Here is a 20,377-nt window from a genome sequence, read left to right as displayed (position 1 = left end):
TCTCTTATTTCCTGTTGCAGTCGAGTGTGTCTCATCAAGTGATTGTGTTAGTATCGAGGTGGTGCATTTTGCCTGGCTGATAGTAAATCAAACTGTATTTGCAAACAGTTCTTTATTTACAGGGTTCTTGCACTACTGACACACTTCATAAACACACACAGCCCAGTTACATATGAAAATACTGTATATCTGAACAATAATGCAAAAAAAAAAAAGAACTTTGGCTGTGGAGTACACTGTCAGAGCTGGAAGACACATGTCTACAGAAATTAAACCTTGATGAAAAAGAAAAGAAATCCTACACAACTGTAAAATTTCCAGCCTTTCATGAATCAGCTGGAGTCTATCAGTGATTAAGATCTTCAGAGAGGTGTGGTTGGTGTGGAGGCCGTAGTGGGAACGGTCACTGGGTGCAGCCCCAAGTCCAGGGATGGAGTTTCATCTGTTGGAGGCGGGCTCTTTTTCTGCGCCTCCATTTTCTCTGTCAGCTGGTTGTAGAGCTCCTTCAGTGGCTCACTGCACTGTGAACACACAGCACACATGTCAGCACATACAATATACTGACATTTATCTTCAACTCGCGTTCACACGTGTGTGTTTGTGTGTGTGTGTGTAAGACTACAATGATCACTGTCCGCATTTTAAAAATGAATTAAAATTAAATTAAAAATTCTGTTCTTAGTGAGTAGAGGAGCTGTGTGTCTGTCTGCAGCGGTACAGTGTGAAGTGCAAATTTCAAAAACAGAAAGACTATTACGAGAATTGACAGCGAGGGGGAGGAAGTACACGCCACTGTGGTCGAGGAACTGCAAGTTCTACAATGTTCTAAATGCTTAATTACTTTCACCAACATGGTCAGCTACCAGTAATTATTGTTAAGTCACATTTTTTTAATTAGATATAATTGTTATCTAAATATTCAAGTTCATCCTTATATACACAGGTATTCGGGCCAGTTAAGATAGATATTTTGAAGGAGGAGTAAAAAATGAATGATGTGATCAACCATCATTGAACAGAGGGAGTGGCTTACAACACCAACTGCCTACCACCTGCAATGTAGCAATGTACTCTTGAGAGTCCATCCCAGGCCCTTCAACCCCCACTCACACCTTTTCTCAGGTGACTTTAAGTGTTCGCATGATAGGGTGGGGTAATGTCTCACAATAGTTCTTCCCGAAACCTCTGGTGAAAATGACCAGTGTTGTGCAAGTTACTTTGAAAGGGTAATTAATTATAGTTACTAATTACTTATTCAAAAAAGTAACTGAGTTAGTGACTGAGTTAAAATTAATTACTAGGAAAAGTAACTATTGCATTACTTTAAAAAAAAAAAGTTTAACCCTCTGGGGTCCAGGGCATAATTGGCTGTTTTTGACCACTTTTGATGTTTCCTCTACATTTCACCTTTAAAAACTGTTTATTTGCCTTGTTTGGTATTGCCCTTTTCAGCACAACCTCACGTGCCTGAATTTACAGTTATGTTTTCATTTTGATATACTGTATTAACACAACTGAACTGAAATCAGAGAAAAAACATAAACTCTGAGTAAAAAAAGTTAAATTTTTTACTGTAACAACCACAAACATGTTTACTGAATCATATTTCATAACTTTAAATGCAAATATAAATGGCAAATTTTAAAATCATATGCACAAATTTTACAAACAACAAAGTTATTTGCAGCCATTTACCTTTTACCCTTTTTTAAATAAACATTCCAACCTATTTACAGAACAATCAGGTGTTCTGCATGAAATAAGATGCCACACAAATTATTTGTGCCACTCCAAAAAATAATTTCTGTCCACTTTAAGGAGAATATCACAAGCCTGACACCTGCAGGTCTGACATAAGGTCATAAGCAGAGTACTTGCTAGCGCTGTCCTTAGACAGTAAACGTGACGAAACTATTCAGGAAAAAACGCCGCGTATATATTGTTTATCATGATTCTGGTTTTACATGGACTATCAGCACAATTTAAAACTGGTATATATCACCTTGTTGCTTTGTCATCGTGAAGTGGTCATGTGATTGGTTTGCCACGACTACTTTATTCTTCCAAACAGCAGCACTCATGCAATTGTTTTGCTCCCTTAGCTCCAGGTGTTGTGCCAAAAAGTGGTTCAACACGAGGGTTTAAATGGAGCTCTCCACCTGAAGTCAAACTCAATGTAGAGATAAAACCTACCTGTTTTGGAGGGTCCAGAGTTTTCATTAAAGTTTCCATATATGATGGTAACACTTTGTGGTGTAGATGTAGTAACATCCTCAGGGTGTGTCTGTGGACATTTTCTTTACTGTAACGAATTCAGACAGAAGAAACAGTCGAGACAAACGACAGACATGTTTACTGTACACGATCACACCAAAGGTGGTTTTATCCTCATCTTTTAGAAAGAAGCTATTCTATCTCACAGTTAATAAAAAATGCAAAAGATACACAAAGAAGTAAATAGATAAATACTTTGACGTCTTGGTTAAAACAACAACAAATCATGTGATGAGAGATGGGTGTTTGCTCTTTGGGCAAAGACTTGTCGATCATGAGTCTTTAGCCCGTGATAATCCTCTGTTCTCGAACACTGAATGACCAAGAGTGCTCACTGCCCCAACTGGAGAGCTGTTCACTGTGCTGTGACCTATGTAAAAGGGACTCTAGGGGGTGAGACCTATGCAGCACAGTTTATTCCAGACTTGAAGGTGACTTGTGTGATTGCCTTGTTAGCTTCCTGTATTATGCTAAAAGGAACTCAAGTTTACATGCAGTATTATGTTCCACAGTCAAATTGTGTCCAAAAGTTCACTGATACACACAGAATAAACTTTTCTTCCATGTTTTCATGCTTAAGGACATGGACTGGCAGTTTTGGGATGGCCCCTTTCAGCACCTGCTTACATCTTTAAAATCACTTTTAAACTTCTGTAAAACGTGTTTATAAGATGCTACAGAAATTAAATCTTTATTGTTATTATTATCACCCATTCACCTTCCTAACTGCTCAACGAATTTAGGCTGGTGGCGTTGAAAGGGGACGGTCAGCAGTTGGGGATCTGAATCTACTGAACCACTAGGCTTTCCGCTATTGTCAGAAGCTGGGTGGTAATAAGAGCTTTGCGTATTTTTCAGTCAACTTTGGTGGTGTGGGATGAGAATGGTGATGTAGTCTTATACTGTAACACTGAATCAACCTACCTGGAGAAAGATGTAAGGAGGAATCCATCAAAGACAACTGAACAAAACTCTTCTGATCCAAACTCATCAGAGAGAAGTGTGAGGTGTCCAGTCAGCAGGTGAAGGAAGATATCACCAAAAGCCATATCATTGTAGGTCTCCACTATGGGGGAACAAAAAAGGAAACACTTGTAAGACTCAAACTGTTCCTATAAAGTGGAATGGTCTGTCATTAACACACTGAATGTGAAGTGAAGTTTTTGAATATATGTTCCTGGTGACTAATTTCTTAGTTGACTAAACTAGAAAAGCCTAAACATTGAAAGTGTCCTTACTCTACTGAAGAAACATTTCTGTTCAGCGAAATTAACATAGGGGTGAAACACGTGATTTCAGTTCATTGGCAATAAGTCCAGCAGCAGAAAAACTCTTTCACAACAGCAGATGTAGTGGGAACATAGACAGCGACTTGCAAGTTGATGTAGTCATGGGAAACGACTAATACATGGCTGACTTTGGGGTTGGGAACAATTTTATAATTGAAAATTATTCATTTCTTCCCTCATGTGTTTTAATTATGTTAGGAGGGTATTGTTCAGCAAACTCATGGCACTTTTGAGGGAATACAGCACAGGGACCACGCCCTTAATTGTCATCTGACAGCTCTAAGGTAGGGACACACAGCATGTGCGTCCATCAGTTTTGTGACTGTCCTGTTTAGATCAGAACAGTCAGTTTTCATCAAATTTCATCATCAAAACAAGAAACTGCTTCCTACTCCAACATGATGTTGTTTGCCACTACCTTATTGCTTCTGTTGTCATGGATACGTAACGACCTTGTCTTCCAGTCCCAACTTGCTAACAGCACCTCGCAGATATGCTGCCAAGTTTTCCTCTAATCCACAAATTAAAAGCATATCTAATTTCCTTCAGTAATAAAAGTACAGATTTTTGACAAATGACTCATTTGTCATGGAATTTGAACAACCTGCTGTTGTATATTTAGCTTAATTTCCTCTGTCATTTTTTAATGGTTGTGCTACAGTCTGCCAGGCACCGTGTATTCAGGCTCATTATATTTAATGAACTTTTGAAAGCCTCTGCATTCAACAACACTGAGTGAAAGCATATCTTCTGCAGTCATTGCTGTGATGAGCTACGGACTGTAGCATTTTCAGGTAAACAATGTCATACTGGTTTGCCGAGTGTGGCTAACGTTAGCGTGCAAAAAAAAAAGTAAAAAAAGAAAAAAGCTTTCTTTACATGAAAATGAACATCCCCGTGCCTGTGCTAAATATGTGTATTCCTCATGTTGAGTGTTGACAGCCAGTTTATTCTGACAAAGCCTAGATACAACTCTGTTTTCATTTTCTGGAGCAAAATACTTTCAAACCACATTAAGAGGGGCACAGCTCCATCTGGGGGCAGAGGGCTACATATCAACTATGCACTGGCACTGGTGCGTCTGTTGCAGACTGCCGAAAATATTGAAGAGTAGTCGACTAATCGTGCCCATCTTTGTTAATATTGTGATTTATTAACAAAAAAACCCAAAACAAAACAAAACCAAAAAACAAGCAATGCAACTGAGAGATCAGATAGGTATAAGACTCAGTTATGTGAAAAAAAAGGCAGTGATACTGCATTTTGACTCAAGTTACAAGATAAAATTGTTGTTGTTATAGTTATAATTCAGACACTCACCAAGTGCAGGCAGTAACCGTTGTAAGGCATTCTTGTTCCTCAGTTTGGCAATGTGGAGGACATAGTAGAGACCCATTTCACAGGCCACTCTGTTCTCCTGCAGGTATCTGAGGGGGTAGGGAAAAAAATAACACGCTCAATTAAAGCATTTTAACCTGCTACACTTCTGTGTGTCTGTGTGTGGTCCTGGAGACAACCACTGTCACCATTTGTTCAGCTTAGTGAACCGACTTAATGAATTGCCTCCACAAAGGGATCCACCCACTAATTCACTACATCCCATTTCAAATTCCACCCTTCGAAAGCTCAACAGGACAGAATCAGAATCAGAAAGACTTTATTTATCCCCAAGGGCAATTAACATACAGCAGAGCAGCATAACGTTGAAGGACAATAAGAACAGGCAATAAGAGTGAGATAATAAATACACAGAATATACAGTATATACAGTTTTCAAATTAAAGTGACTGAAAGGTGAATAAATAACTGTAAGTGACTAAAAGTGAATAAAGTGTCGGTAGTATATTATTTTATGTGTGTCATCGATAGTCTGGATGCCCATGCATCATTAGGGCAAGGTGAACAGGCCAGCTACTGGTAGACAGAGCAGACATTGAGATTGTAAAACCAGAATGACCAACCCGTGTACTTGTGTAGGAAAGCCTATGATTCAATCCAGGAATGCCTACAACTGCAAGATTAACAAAACCCCAAGAGCCTTCAACATTAATTCAGTGGGCATATGGAAAATGACACTAGAGGCCAACTTCAAGCCAAAGCCACCATCAAGTGCGGGATTTGCCAAAGAGATGCTCTGTCCCTACTGCTGTGCTGCATGGCTCCTCACCCAGGTCCTTAAATATGACAGGCCACTTCCTCTACAGATGGTTGACTCTAACGTTATGCCAGAAATAAGTAAGATATCAATTCATTGATCCACAATACTTGGATGCAATAAATCGGTGTAGCTGGAAGATAGACGGAGCTGTAGGGACTGCTCTAATAGAAGGCAACATTGCAGACACTGAGGATCGTTATAAATACCTTGAAATCCGACAGGCAAATTTTAACCACAAAGAGGCCACTGGGAAAGATGCAACTACCAAACAGCTGCAGAGGAAGCACGAGATCTGTGTAATCAACATGTATGCCCTGCCAATCATCGGATGCTACTGATGATTGGCCTGCTGGGATAATAAACTGGCCAAAGAAGAAGTTGCTAGAAGCACAGAGGTCATTGTCATAAAGACAAACATGCCCAAGGTTTCAAGTAATGAAGTCAATGCAACTGATCTCTTATATCTCATACATGGTTACATATATCATGTTACATCAACATCTCTATAGTTTATAATTTAAAACTACTATCTCTGAGAAGAAAAATAAAGGAGCAGTACAAAAGACTTGTGGTTTATGATTTCTCACTCGTGCTTGGTGATATTTTTTTTGTACAAACATGTGAAGAATTTACATTTTATAATTAAATTTAGAATTGAGAAGTGACCTACATTAGAGTAAGATGTGAGGGTTAACGTGGTAACAGTGCTTCTTACCTCCCCAGAAAGGAAGCTATGAGATGAAAGTACTGATGACAACCTACATTTGATGCAATATAACATCTGCCTCTTTGCTGCTGTGTTTTTACCTGTTGAAGGATTCAGGCAGGGTGGTGGGGTATGACAGCGAGCTCTTTTCTTCACTTGGGAGCTTCTGTTCCACAGTAAAGGTGTGATCATCCACAACCACTGACATCATTGCAGGCAAAAAGCGAGTAACCACTTCCAAATCCTGAGGGTGACATAAAAATACCAATAATGTCACAGTGACTTCTTCTGTGATACTTGCAGTGATATCTTTTAAAGTAATGTTTGAAATTATTACAATGGAGATTTATCATTTGTTGATTTGGATTACTGTAACCGGACAATATAAAAGACTTCAACAATGCGCATAATCACTTTTAAAAAGCAAAACGAGGAAGGAACAAGGCACGTGCAAAGGTAAAGAGGAGGTGGAGAAGGAGCTTTTCCCTGTTGCTGTTACAGTACAAACAGGGAGCAGAAAATGCCAAATCTAAACTCAGGTTGAATTAGAGTGCTCTTGGTGCTTCTAAAATGTTTTTATTACAGGGGTAGGGCTCCCATCTCTGATGAATTGAGACACCTAAGCCAGTCAATGTGGCTGCATTGGTCACTCTGACAAGAACAGCAGACCCAAGCTGATCCCAAAAATATTCAATGGGGTTGAACCTGCATGCAGGCCACTTCATTCTCTCCACTCCCAAATAGTGGATGTAGTCTTTGAGATTGCCTCCGGTGATGACAAGCCTAAATTTCCAGTGACAGAGATGCTGCCCCGTGCCATCGGCAGAATCTGGACTCACTGCTGAACATAATGCTCCTCCACAAGTTTCCAGCATATATTACCATCACCAGTACAAATGGACCTGACAGTGAAAGGCAGTGAATGGCGATTGGATGTGTGCAGTGTGTTCTGGATAGTCTGGGTAGAGGGCTAATCTCAGCATATCTGTAGAAGACTGTCTATGGTTCCTAAGTGCTGAGAGGGTAAGGATACAGTCGTTGCGCGGCGTGGTCTTCTTGGGACAGCCTATTTCTGACATCCCACGTTACACTGGAGCTTGGCCTTCAATTTGGAGATGGTACTAGGCTTCACTTCAAATAATGCTGCAAATTGGTTTTGGGGAGCACCAGCTTGAAGTTGCCATATGGCACAGGGCATAACCAGATTGGCATGCACACACAATCTTACTACTGTAGCAGGGTCCATGCTCACAGGTACAAACCAGGCATTTGACTATCAGCGCCTGGGGTACCAGAAGCTCAAGACAAGAGTCCATAGAAGAATTAGCTGTATGTCTTGATGCATTCAACAGATTCAACTTTTGGAGAATTAGCTGTATGGCACTGGTAGAGAAGATTTGGCAAATTTTAGGTGCAACCCACAGTCAACTTTGCTGCTCAACCTATTAATGGATTGCCCTTACAAATGTGGCACAATTTAATGGGACATAAATAGGCTTTCCAACAGCATAAGATTTAGGGCTAAGAAGCATTCTTACAAGAAAGAAATAACTGACTAAACATGAATGATCTTACTTTTTGTGGTAAGTGTATTTAGTTCTGTGTCTTTCAGTTTTAAACTGAAATTCAAGAAATCAAGGTTTATTGAGATATTCAAGTTAATGAGCTGTGTAGCTCTGCCTATAACACAATGCAAGGACAGCATGAGGGGAGTAATTATTAAGTCACTAGGGCCATGACCTTCTCAAATTTTGGAATTGAAAATACGAGTTACAGGTGTAGTGACCACATCAGCACTGCGATGGAGACATGCGTCTAAATTGTCTTCACCCCTACACTTCTATGGGATTAAGGCGGCTAGTTTATTGTAGACTTCCCTACGGTGAGATAAAAGAGAATTTGTTTTCATAGCTTTCAATACTTGTTGGGAAAACACAAAAACACAGAGAATTGGAGAGATTATGTTTGTTAGACAACAGGTGCTTATGAAACCACTTCCCAATCAAAATGATAGAGAATTGAAAGCCAAACTGATTTTTGAGAAACGTGATGTGAGGTTCTGAAGGTTTTCCAGAACTCAGATGCATTTCCAGAGATGTTTTCAAGAGAGGACATATAGAAATCAGATTTAGCTTTTCTAAATGAGTCCAAAATAGTAATGGGTTTTGTTGTATACGGTCTGATTACTAGCAAAAATCTGCACTATGGGCAGTTTTTTTTAATGTTATGTATGTTTAACATGACACATGAAACAAATGCAGAGAATATTGCATTCATACTGGGGTGATGAAATTAACGTATAAGAAGACCAAAACAGTTGGGATTTGTAATAAATAAAGAAAAGAAAATATAGATGATAATCACTATGTGAGTGACAATTTTTACGCAAAGTTTACCTCAGATTGGCCCGCCCATCAAGAAGGAAATAAGGTACATGGAGACATACACACACACACACACACACACACGTATATATACATATATACAAAATAAATACACACACATATATATATACATATATATATACATACACAGGGAGTGCAGAATTATTAGGCAAGTTGTATTTTTGAGGAATAATTTTATTATTGAACAACAACCATGTTCTCAATGAACCCAAAAAACTCATTAATATCAAAGCTGAATGTTTTTGGAAGTAGTTTTTAGTTTGTTTTTAGTTTTAGCTATTTTAGGGGGGTATCTGTGTGTGCAGGTGACTATTACTGTGCATAATTATTAGGCAACTTAACAAAAAACAAATATATACCCATTTCAATTATTTATTTTTACCAGTGAAACCAATAACATCTCCACATTCACAAATATACATTTCTGACATTCAAAAACAAATCAGCGACCAATATAGCCACCTTTCTTTGCAAGGACACTCAAAAGCCTGCCATCCATGGATTCTGTCAGTGTTTTGATCTGTTCACCATCAACATTGCGTGCAGCAACAACCACAGCCTCCCAGACACTGTTCAGAGAGGTGTACTGTTTTCCCTCCTTGTAAATCTCACATTTGATGATGGACCACAGGTTCTCAATGGGGTTCAGATCAGGTGAACAAGGAGGCCATGTCATTAGTTTTTCTTCTTTTATACCCTTTCTTGCCAGCCACGCTGTGGAGTACTTGGACGCGTGTGATGGAGCATTGTCCTGCATGAAAATCATGTTTTTCTTGAAGGATGCAGACTTCTTCCTGTACCACTGCTTGAAGAAGGTGTCTTCCAGAAACTGGCAGTAGGACTGGGAGTTGAGCTTGACTCCATCCTCAACCCGAAAAGGCCCCACAAGCTCATCTTTGATGATACCAGCCCAAACCAGTACTCCACCTCCACCTTGCTGGCGTCTGAGTCGGACTGGAGCTCTCTGCCCTTTACCAATCCAGCCACGGGCCCATCCATCTGGCCCATCAAGACTCACTCTCGTTTCATCAGTCCATAAAACCTTAGAAAAATCAGTCTTGAGATATTTCTTGGCCCAGTCTTGACGTTTCAGCTTGTGTGTCTTGTTCAGTGGTGGTCGTCTTTCAGCCTTTCTTACCTTGGCCATGTCTCTGAGTATTGCACACCTTGTGCTTTTGGGCACTCCAGTGATGTTGCAGCTCTGAAATATGGCCAAACTGGTGGCAAGTGGCATCTTGGCAGCTGCACGCTTGACTTTTCTCAGTTCATGGGCAGTTATTTTGCGCCTTGGTTTTTCCACACGCTTCTTGCGACCCTGTTGACTATTTTGAATGAAACGCTTGATTGTTCGATGATCATGCTTCAGAAGCTTTGCAATTTTAAGACTGCTGCATCCCTCTGCAAGATATCTAACTATTTTTGACTTTTCTGAGCCTGTCGGGTCCTTCTTTTGACCCATTTTGCCAAAGGAAAGGAAGTTGCCTAATAATTATGCACACCTGATATAGGGTGTTGATGTCATTAGACCACACCCCTTCTGATTACAGAGATGCACATCACCTAATATGCTTAATTGGTAGTAGGCTTTCGAGCCTATACAGCTTGGAGTAAGACAACATGCATGAAGAGGATGATGTGGACAAAATACTCATTTGCCTAATAATTCTGCACTCCCTGTATATTACATATGACCATTATAGTAAGATTATCAGTATTTTAAAAACCATTTCTTATTATCTGTCGACAGTTGACATTAAATACCATGAATTGGATAAATTACTCAATTTAATAAATTTTCATAAAGGTTAGATAGCAAATTATTTTATAATTCTAATGATCATTTCTGAGTACTGGCCAAATAAGACAGTGTTTAGGGTGCTTCTCATCCACTGTAAAAGCTAATGCGCAGAACCATGGGTTTATTTTAGATCAATCTGTTTGGCCTGTCTTAAGCATCTATTAATTCCCTCCAATCTGTCCAAAAATGTTCTCAAAGGTTCTGCACTGGCTTCCTGTAGCATTGAGATTTCTATTTCACATCTTGGTTCTTACTTTTATACCCTTACAAGGCGAGGCTCCCTCCTACATCCTTGATCCACTCCACTCCTATTCTCATGTCTACAAATAAAATTCTTCTTGTTATCCCACACACCTGTCTGAAATCCAAACCTTAGCTCCCAAACTACTGAATAGCTTACCGCCCTCTCTTCGTACCACAGCCTCTGTGTTAAAAAACAGTTTAAAACTCATCTGTTTTAGACAGGCGTTTGGCTCATATTTTATGTTCTGTGTTGTTTTACAAGTTCATACATGTTCATTTTGATGTAATCATTCCGATTACTTATTGAAACCTCTGTAAAGCCCACTGTGACTGGTTTCTTGTCTTTCAAAGGGCTATATAGTGTGAATAAATTTTAATTTTTTTTATTAACCGAAAGAAATTCACAGGTTGAAATCAAACTAAAGGAATATGCTTCAGTTTGATTTATAGCTGGTTTAAATAAAAATACAGATTTTTCCAGAGACACTACAATACTGTGAGTAACAATTTGGATATTTACGTACACAGCAGATCCCCTGTTTTCTAATCAGTGAAAGCAAAAACTTGATGTACAGATACAGGTAAACCTGTGTTGTCGGCGTTTACGCACCAAACGAGGCTCTTTGAAGACCTGACTGTCAATCATGTCCCATGCTCCTTGACCCAGTGAGAGCATCCTCAGCAGCAGCATCAGGTCCGGACTATCCTGTGAGCAAAAACATAGATACAGCATGAGACTGTTATCAAAAATACACTGCTGCCCCATCACAGTATATGCATGCGGGTACAGACAACTAGTAATTAGCATAAGACAACATTTAAAATTAGAAATGCACTGTTGAACAGCATTGAAATATTATGGTTAAACTAAATTAGTGCATGGATTTTTTTCTTATTTCGACTAGTTTAAAACAAGCCCACATTCAACATAACATTAGCTCACTAACTGAAACTGATTTTAAAAATATAATATGTACTGGGGCAGTATGGTGTTGTTGTGGTTAGCACAGTTGCCTCACAGTAAGAAGGTCCTGTGTTCAAATCCTGCCTGGGGCCTTTATGAGTGCAGTTTGCATGTTCTCTCCTGGTATTCCAGCTTCCTGCCCCCCAAGGATAACTGGTGAATCCAAATGTGAGTGTGAATGGTTGTCTTTTTCTGTCAGTGGATGGATGAATTAAATGCACCGCTCTGACTGCTTGCTTAAAATCAACCATTTTTACACTGTTGTATTTTCTTCTTTTACTGAAGTAACCTCACAACCTCAAACATAATATGACACTGCATAATAACTGCAGGGAATTATTGTGTTTTGGGTTTCATCGTCTAAACCTCTAAATGTGCCTCCCTTCCTTTTCTTTGCCACATTACGTGCTAAGGTTTTTGCTGTATCACCACAAAGTTGTCAGTCAGTATAATACCGCAAATTGTCAGCACAATTGTGTATCACTTCTTCTGTTTTTCATGCACAGTATACTCACTCGTGGTAAAGCATCCTGACTCAGCAGCTCTTGCAGGTTCCTCATGATACTCAAGACTAGGGTGTTGCAGGCAAACGGGTCACACAGGATCATAGATAGGTCCCTGGAATGCACAATGATCAAAACATTATTTTGTGCATCTACCAATGATCAGCAACTATTTTCATAAACCAGCTCCTCGTCTGTTACCCAAGGACTTGCTCTTGCCCTTTCTTCACTCCATCCAGGAAACCCTGTAACTCTCTGGCTCGCTTACCATCCACAAACTTCTCACGGATACAGGCATCTAAACACCAAGTGAACTGTCAAAGTGCACAAAACAAACGAGAAAAACCCATTCAACACACAAAGTAAAATACACTGGAGATGTGATTAGGGGCTTTATTTACCACCAGTATCTGTGCCCTCACCTTATGGCAGGGATCCACCGAGCAGATCTCACTGATGTCCAGGTCATGAAGAGACATGAGCAGTTCTGCTCTCAGGGTGCAGTAGTGGACATTCCGGGTTCGCAGAAAGAGAGTTCGCAAAAACTGCAGCACCATGTCATACAGTTTCACATTCTTCCCGATCATCTGAGTCAGCTTTAGAACCACCTACAGTACATAGGCAACAGGAATGGTTAGCAAAGGTAATTCCAAAACAGGACCTGTATATAATTTACATGCTCCTGATAACTCCAGACCTTTGACTAAGAATGCCAAGTTATTTTTACTCTCCCCTAAATACAGCACTTTCATCAACTATTTAGACCTGCTGTTTTGAACATTAGTGATGGGATTTCCGGCACTTTTTAGAGAACTGGCTCTTTTGGCTCGGCTGACTAAAAAGATCCGGCTCTTTCGGCTCCCAACCTGCTCTTCGGGTTGTTTTGTTGCTTTAATTTATTATCAACAACAATATAAAATTATGCACAAAAGGAATTACTAATGTAAAAAAACGTGGTTTTATTTATATATGTTTATATATAAATATATACGGTGGCCCCTAGAGACAAAGCACGTACAAACTCCAAAACACATTGTTTTGGAAGTTCAGTTAACGCTAGCAGAGCTGCCTAGATCACTTAAACTACACAATTGAAAGCATATGTGTATTGTTTGTGTATTTATACACAAGCACTCATATATACTCAAATAATGTAAAAAGAAATATTCATTTACCTCTTACTACCACACACCAAATCCGGTCGTTGGTACTTGCTGGCTTGTGTAGCCACTAGGGTAACAAAAGCTCAACACTGCCCCTAGCATCCTGGAGCACTTCTGTTGTGTTTTGGAGTTTGTGCGAATTTTGCAGGTTTCACGTGCTTCGGAATTTGTACGTTTTGGAATTTGCATGTGTTTTGGAGTTTGTATGTGCTTTGTCTCTAGGGGCCACCGTAAATATACTTGTATTTATTCACTCCACATAAAATGTAATAAATAAATTATATAATACAAAAACCAACTATTTACATTTCAACTTTTAAATATTTAAATGCATGAATAAACTTACTGAATCCTTTATCATCTGCAACTGAATATAGTTGTGGATGATTACTATACCTTATAATGTGACGTTGTTGTCCCTGGCTCTCTTTCTCTCTCTCTCCCTCCCGCTCTGTTCCTGTGCTACTGCGAGTGTAACTACCGCCCCTCCCCCCTCTGCCCAGCGCAAAGCACAAGGCTCGCGTGCGGAGTGAAGCGGGAAAAAAGTGCGAGAGAGAGAGAGGGTGAGAGAAAGAGAAACAAAAACACAGCTCCCAATAAGAAGCTGGCTCCCGTCGTTCACTTCAAAGAGCCGGCTCCAAGATCCATTTTGTTCGTGACCGACACATCACTATTGAACATTTACGAGTTTCCTATGCATCTTTGGTGACATATTATTTTTTTCTTTCATTGCTTTTCAGTGCCTATGCCTCTCTTCTACTTCCACTGTCAGAATAGCGAAGAATTGTTAACAAAATAATTTCAGAGTGACAATGCTAGCACCGAATAGTTACAACCAGGTACAGCACGATCCATGATACTGACTTATTCTAACATATTGACTTTAGTCATCTGTAACTCATGTTACAATGGTACAATGCAAACATAACTAGCATTTGATTTCTACAGATTGATAACACCGTGGCAAGGTGCCAGCTAGCTGCATGTTGTGCAAGACACATTATGAAAAGCACATACAACATAATAGGACAACAGGACAGGCAAGTCCTCTGTATGTCTCTCAACCATTTTGGTCCATGACAGCTTGCACACAATATGTCAACATGAGCTATATGCAAAGCAAAGCGAAAGTAACAGAATGTTGACTGGAGCTTGCTTATTGATAAGTCTATTTGGATGACACCCGTGCAAGTAAAGAAGTTGCACCAAACTTCTTTTATTTTAAATAAATGAATCTGATTCACAGCTGTGGGGACTGGGAGACTAATCAGATCTAAGGAAGGCCAAACAGACAATGCACATGGCCTGAGACGAGAGCTATAGAAGCCTGTCAACCTAAACAACACTACAGTGGCTTTTACTGTCTGTGAATGGTGCAAAAGAAGCCCACGCTGGGACCACCACTATGTTTTCTCAGCCCCTACTGTACGCCCTGTACACCAATGACTGCACACCAACCCACCCAACCAACATCATCGTCAAGTATTCCGATGGAGATCAGACAGCGTAGAGGGCGGAGATAGAAAACTTGTTCCGCTAGTGCTCCGAAAATACCCTGAAGTTGAACGTCCTTAAAACAAGAGAACTCATAACTTCAGGAGGGACAGACAGGTCCACTACCCTCTTATTATAAATGGAGAACGGGTGGAATCTGTTTCCATCTTCAGGTGTCTGGGGACCCACATCTCTGCTGATTTAACCTGGACCCACAACACCATCGCTCTGGTAAAGAAGGCCCAGCAGCAGTTGCACTTCCTCCATGTCCTGAGGAAGAACCACCTGAACCTGAAGGTGCTGCTGGCCATAATTTCATTATACCTGTCCAATGACAATAAAGAGCTATTCTATTTGATTCTACTATTCTATCCTTCTTGTTATACAAGAAAAGTCCAGATTGTAATGGCTGCTAAAGGAGCTTAAGGAAATTAAAATTGTGTTACATTGTTTAGTCTGAAATAAATCTGAAGCCAGTGTTTCTTGTGTTCTGCAACTCACCTCGCCTTGGCGTCGTGTTTTTGGAGAAGGGCTGAAGAAATTGTGCAGGATGGAGAGGTCACTGCTGAACAGAGCTGCTTCCTTCTCCACAATGTACTGTTTTAGGAGAGGTGAGACTTCATCCCCAAACAGAGCCTGGTTGTCCTGCCAGATCTGCCTTTTTACCTCTACTGCACACACCTTGTAGAGCTCTTTGTCAGCCATCACCATCTTTAGTTTCTTCTCTGGCACCTGCAGGAAGAAGCAAGCAATAAAGATTAAAAAGAGGTCCGCCTAAAATGGATCCTTGGCTTCTTGTCAAAACTATATTTTCTCATGTACTGCTTACAACATCCCCCTCCCTTACTATGAGCATCAGGTAATGCAGGAGACTGAAATTAGTCAACTTCACCAGTTTGCACGATGGCTGATTATTTCTATGCTGTACCAGTGTCTGGCAATAGTAGACACTCACAGTGGTTGTTCTGTGGGAATTAAAGAGAGTTGGCCAAGAAACAAATGCAGCATGTCTTAGGTTATTCTCACACCTGTGGTATTTAATCCCTTTAAATCAAACTCTGGTTCACCCCCACCTCCCTCCCACCGAGGCTCTTTGGAGGATGTGGTCTGAGTATGGTTCCAAATGAACTCCAGAGTGCTTTGTTTATGGTGTGAAAGTGCCAACTACCAGGTGATGGTTACAAGTTTAAACTAAAATAAATCCCTTAGTCACATATGATTTAAGGATGAAATTATTAATCCTTTCAATTAAGGATCAATTCCTATAACGGATAATGGTTGAAATACTTGCCTTAGGTAGATGCTTCAGGACCTGCATCACCACCGGCTGAATAGATGGCATTTTAACAAGTGGGAAGCTCTTCTCGAGCAGCTCTTCAAGCTTCCTGTATCTATAGACAGAGGAAAAGAGCAAAAAAAAAAAAAAGTCATAAAAACACTGGTTCCCTCAGAGAGCACACAAATAAAAAAAAAAACAAAAAAAACACAACCAATCACAGACCTGTCCTCCTCCTTGCCCTCTGCTATGACGGCGACTCGCTCCATCAGCTTTTCTCTAAGCTCATCAAAGACAGACTGGTGGAACTCCAGCCGAGGTGTCCCATGGAGATCGAGAAAAGGAAGAGCAGACTGGAGCGTTGGCAGCAAGATTCCATTTTCCATCTGCAATAATGTAACATGTCAAGCACTCATCAAGAATTAGTTCTAGCTGTGCAGCTACTCTATTCAAAGTCAGCTTACCCATAAGGGCACACACCTGGTAAAACATGGCCAACCACATTTTATACTCCATGATATGTTTCATATAATATGGGCTTTAAATGGTCCACAAAGTATTAAATGTAAGTTAAATTAAGTATGAAATGTAAATTGCATAAATGAATAAACTTAGTAGGTTTATTGACTCTTTGCCCAAAAATGTAAACAGAAAAAAGAATTAAGCACGTCAGGAAAAGAAATACACCATGTTTCATTTTGAATATTTTGATTTGAAACCGAACTAAGAGCTGAATAACAAATCAACTTTAACTGTGCTATAATAGCTACACGACATGGGCATAGCCTATATGCATAATAGGAATATATGTCTGTAAAAAACTGCAACTTATTGTGGGTTGTCCAGAAGAATTATTCTCATATTCCCCCATACATTTGTTATTCATCTGAATTATAAAGTTTAGGGAAATCCCTTATAAAAAAAAAATTCAATCAATACGTCATGTTTTTGTTAAAAAAATTTAAATTGTTATCACTGACCAAAGTAATTTTGATGATGGCTGTTTTGTTTTTCCCATCGCCTTTGGAAATATCCTTTGTCCCCTGATGACCAGTCAAAAACCTAAATATTTTGAGCTTAGCATGATGCCAAAAAAACCAAACAAACAAACAAACAAAAAAAACCACCCGACAAAGCCACAAATACTCAGTATTACCAGTGAATGCTGGGGATTGGTGCTTGAAAAACTCAAAAAGTTATTGAATTTGTTGCAAGTGAATCTGATCTTGATTAAATCACTGATTTGCTGTAGCTCTGTCATAATGGTTGGTATCTGGGAAAATAATAAAACTGCCTAGGCATGTTCCCAAGCTGAAAATGCTCAAGATTGTTAAAGCTCTGATAAGATAGACTCCGTTTAATGCAAAAATTTGAGTTGGCAAATCTGATCAAACTGACAAAAACAGAAACACAGGATATTTCTATTTTAATTATGTTATATTTTAGTTTACATTATAACACCTCTGAAAACCTAAGGTATTACCTATGTTGTAACTTGACATCCTCCGCCCTAAAAATCATACTTACTTCAGCTACTGTGATCGGCTGATTCAGCACTGTTCATTCTTCCTCCAAATTTCTAGCTACTTTTTGGCTGCAGTGTTTTAATTTATCAGTGAAAGTATAACAATGATCATCTCAATATAGGAAATAATAAACAAAGCATCATTACAAGGACTTACAGACGTCAGCAAAGACTGGTGAAGCTATTGGAAGGAAGATGAGGGGATGTACAAAGAAGTGGAACAACTTGAGGGACAAATGTGTTTGCTCCTAAAAAAAAACTGAGGACAAAAAAAAGAGACCCAGGAGGGAAAAATGTTGGAGCATCTTATTTCAAAGATTCACCGCAGATGTGGACAAGATGATAAACTTTAACTTTTCTACTTTTACAATCATTTATTAAAATGTGTTTCTTATTTTACTACAGCCAGTCTCTTCATGACCTGGACATCAGTGAGATCTGCTCGGTGGATCCCTGCCAGTCAGTTTTAAACTGCAGGCAATCACTGGTTCAGTGTGTTTCACTGGACTTCTTTAAGTTTCTTGAAGATGTTTCGTTCATGTTTCTCTCATCCAAGAAGCTTCTTCAGTTTTCTGATGTAGTTCCCTGAACTGAAGAGGCTTCTTGGATGAAAGGTGATCTTCAAGAAACTTTTATTTCCAAGCTCCTAGATTACCATGATCTGGGTGACTGAGAACCTACACAGACTCTTCTATGAAATACTCTCGTGGACACTGCATGGATAGTGCTCATCTCTTTGACTGCATAAGACTATTACATCTGTGACATTTTAAGGACAAGCGACATAGCTGGAATTTACAAATCAGCAGGGGCAGAAATGTGCAAAAGATGGAGTTAGCCACATCACCTGTTAGTTATCAAGCCAACGTTCTGAAGCACGCTGTTCAGTGCCATGGAGAGACACTGCATGCTCATATCTTACCAACTAGTCAATGACATGTAAAAGATATCCTGCTTTATCCTCCATAATTACGCTAACGGGACATGAATATCAAGCTGTATTAAATAAAACTGAAACTAGATACTGAGCCCATGAATCCCCCAGTAAAGTGTCTATTGAGGCCACAAATCAAAGAAGTTTAATGGTTGCTTTCCCATACATGTCTATACAACCAAAGGTATTGCCCCAAGGTGGCTATGTAAAAGAATGCAGGTTTAGATATGGTAGAGCCATTACTTTTAATCCCACTATACAATGTTCCTTCCTGTTAAAAACAAGTTTTTCCTTCCCACTGTTGCCATAAAGAGTGTCTGTGACATCCCTAATACTTAAAGAAGATTGACTTGACTACAAGTCTTTTTAAATATCATTTTTTTTAAATGGGACTAAATCCTCTTAACCTCTTCTACGCAAAAAAATAAAAATAAAAATAAAAAATGCACAAATCATGACAGGGGCAGGAATCTTTTTTTTTTTTTTTTGCTGCATCTCCATGGGGCCCATTCAGTCTGGGTTATCTCCTGAGCACCGATATAAAACCGAAACGCCAAATAGTACGATTACTATTACGGTTTCACTTTTCACATTTTCACATGACAAAAGTATGCCCATTTTTCATATACAGTCTATGGCTTGTCCTCAAACTGTATTACCTATTTAAGACAATAAATAGCTGTTCAAACTCTCTAAAGCTCTAAGTTGTCGTCGACTTATATCACCTACTCTCACCTCATGGAGGTAAAAAACACTCCAAACACACCACAACAGAACGGCATACGTTCTGTGCATTGTGAGATTACGCTCAAAGACTGTCTGCCATCTCCAATCCCCTCTCCTGCTTTCACAGATCTGGCGGGAGAGATCAGAATAAAGGGTGAGAAGGCGATGAATATCCTGCATTTTGATTTTCTTTAAATGCAGGGTATTAGCTCAAAAATATGAACGTGAAGTGGAGAGCAAATTTCACTGACCATTTCTCCCACTTTCTCTTTTTGCAGTCTGTGTTGTTTTGTTGTTGTTGTTGTTTATCGCTACAACAGTGATGAAAATAGCTTGGTAGGAAACAACGGAGAACGGTGACTAGCTTTGGATGGTTAAGAACATACGTTATCGTTTGTTTATTAATCCGGGAACGCTTATTTACCGTTAGTCGAAATGTACACTCTATCACTCGAGGCATTAAGCTGTTGGGTGTTACCTGAAACTGATCGATGGCTTTCAGTGGCTCTGTGCAGTTAGTGAGAGTTTCTTTAAGATCCTCTCCGTTGGATATACCAAGCTCAGGCAGCCCCGCGAACATCTTGCTTTCAGTTTAAGCATCAATTAAATGATCTGAGTCCAAATGATGTCTTCTGACGGGAGTTTTGTCAACAAAAGTAAGTTCCTTCTGCAGAAAACAACACATTCGCCTTTTCAATGCGAGCTTCCTGTGTTGCAACTTTGTAAACACTCCGCCAGAAACATCCGCGATGAAACGTTCCAGCGTGCTACGCGGTAAAAGGGCGAGCATCAAGGGGTTCGATTGCAAGCTGCGGAGAAGCGCGAAGTCATAACGTACAAAGAGCTGATGTAAAACCGAGTGTTAAAAAAGTGTCCGCTGCATTTACTGTCTGTGATTTTCATGCTGTGTTTTTTTTCG

The 20,377-nt window shown here is 39.6% G+C and overlaps 1 protein-coding gene across 2 annotated transcripts; it reads right to left on the bottom strand.

Annotated features, from left to right (window-relative positions):
* Positions 1 to 110: 110 nt before the first annotated feature.
* Positions 111 to 20,313, bottom strand: nelfb (negative elongation factor complex member B). Of its 2 annotated transcripts, none has more exons than XM_063489695.1 (13): positions 19,937 to 20,313; positions 16,499 to 16,659; positions 16,289 to 16,388; positions 15,499 to 15,729; positions 12,763 to 12,948; positions 12,542 to 12,654; positions 12,353 to 12,455; positions 11,484 to 11,579; positions 6,529 to 6,671; positions 4,884 to 4,990; positions 3,199 to 3,340; positions 2,194 to 2,302; positions 111 to 521 (listed from the first exon to the last, which is right to left on the bottom strand). In XM_063489695.1, exons 1-13 carry the CDS (start codon positions 20,036 to 20,038, stop codon positions 363 to 365), a joined length of 1,752 nt encoding a protein of 583 aa, XP_063345765.1. In that variant the 5' UTR covers positions 20,039 to 20,313; the 3' UTR covers positions 111 to 362. The 2 variants fall into 2 exon arrangements, with proteins under 2 accessions (XP_063345765.1, XP_063345766.1); XM_063489696.1 differs by lacking the exon at positions 19,937 to 20,313 and adding an exon at positions 17,956 to 18,060.
* Between the last annotated feature and the right edge of the window lie 64 nt (positions 20,314 to 20,377).

Source organism: Pelmatolapia mariae, linkage group LG12, assembly GCF_036321145.2.
Source record: "Pelmatolapia mariae isolate MD_Pm_ZW linkage group LG12, Pm_UMD_F_2, whole genome shotgun sequence".
Classification (NCBI taxonomy): domain Eukaryota; kingdom Metazoa; phylum Chordata; class Actinopteri; order Cichliformes; family Cichlidae; genus Pelmatolapia; species Pelmatolapia mariae.
This window is presented reverse-complemented; position numbering and strand designations above follow the sequence as displayed.

Excerpts from the sequence above, each read along its gene's own strand:
- nelfb (XM_063489695.1), bottom strand. The coding sequence starts at position 20,038 with ATGTTCGCGGGGCTGCCTGAGCTTGGTATATCCAACGGAGAGGATCTT. Across the intron at positions 16,389-16,498 it reads GAGGGCAAGGAGGAGGACAG|ATACAGGAAGCTTGAAGAGC; the intron begins GTCTGTGATTGG and ends CTCTGTCTATAG. Across the intron at positions 12,655-12,762 it reads CGGTGGATCCCTGCCATAAG|TTCACTTGGTGTTTAGATGC; the intron begins GTGAGGGCACAG and ends GCACTTTGACAG.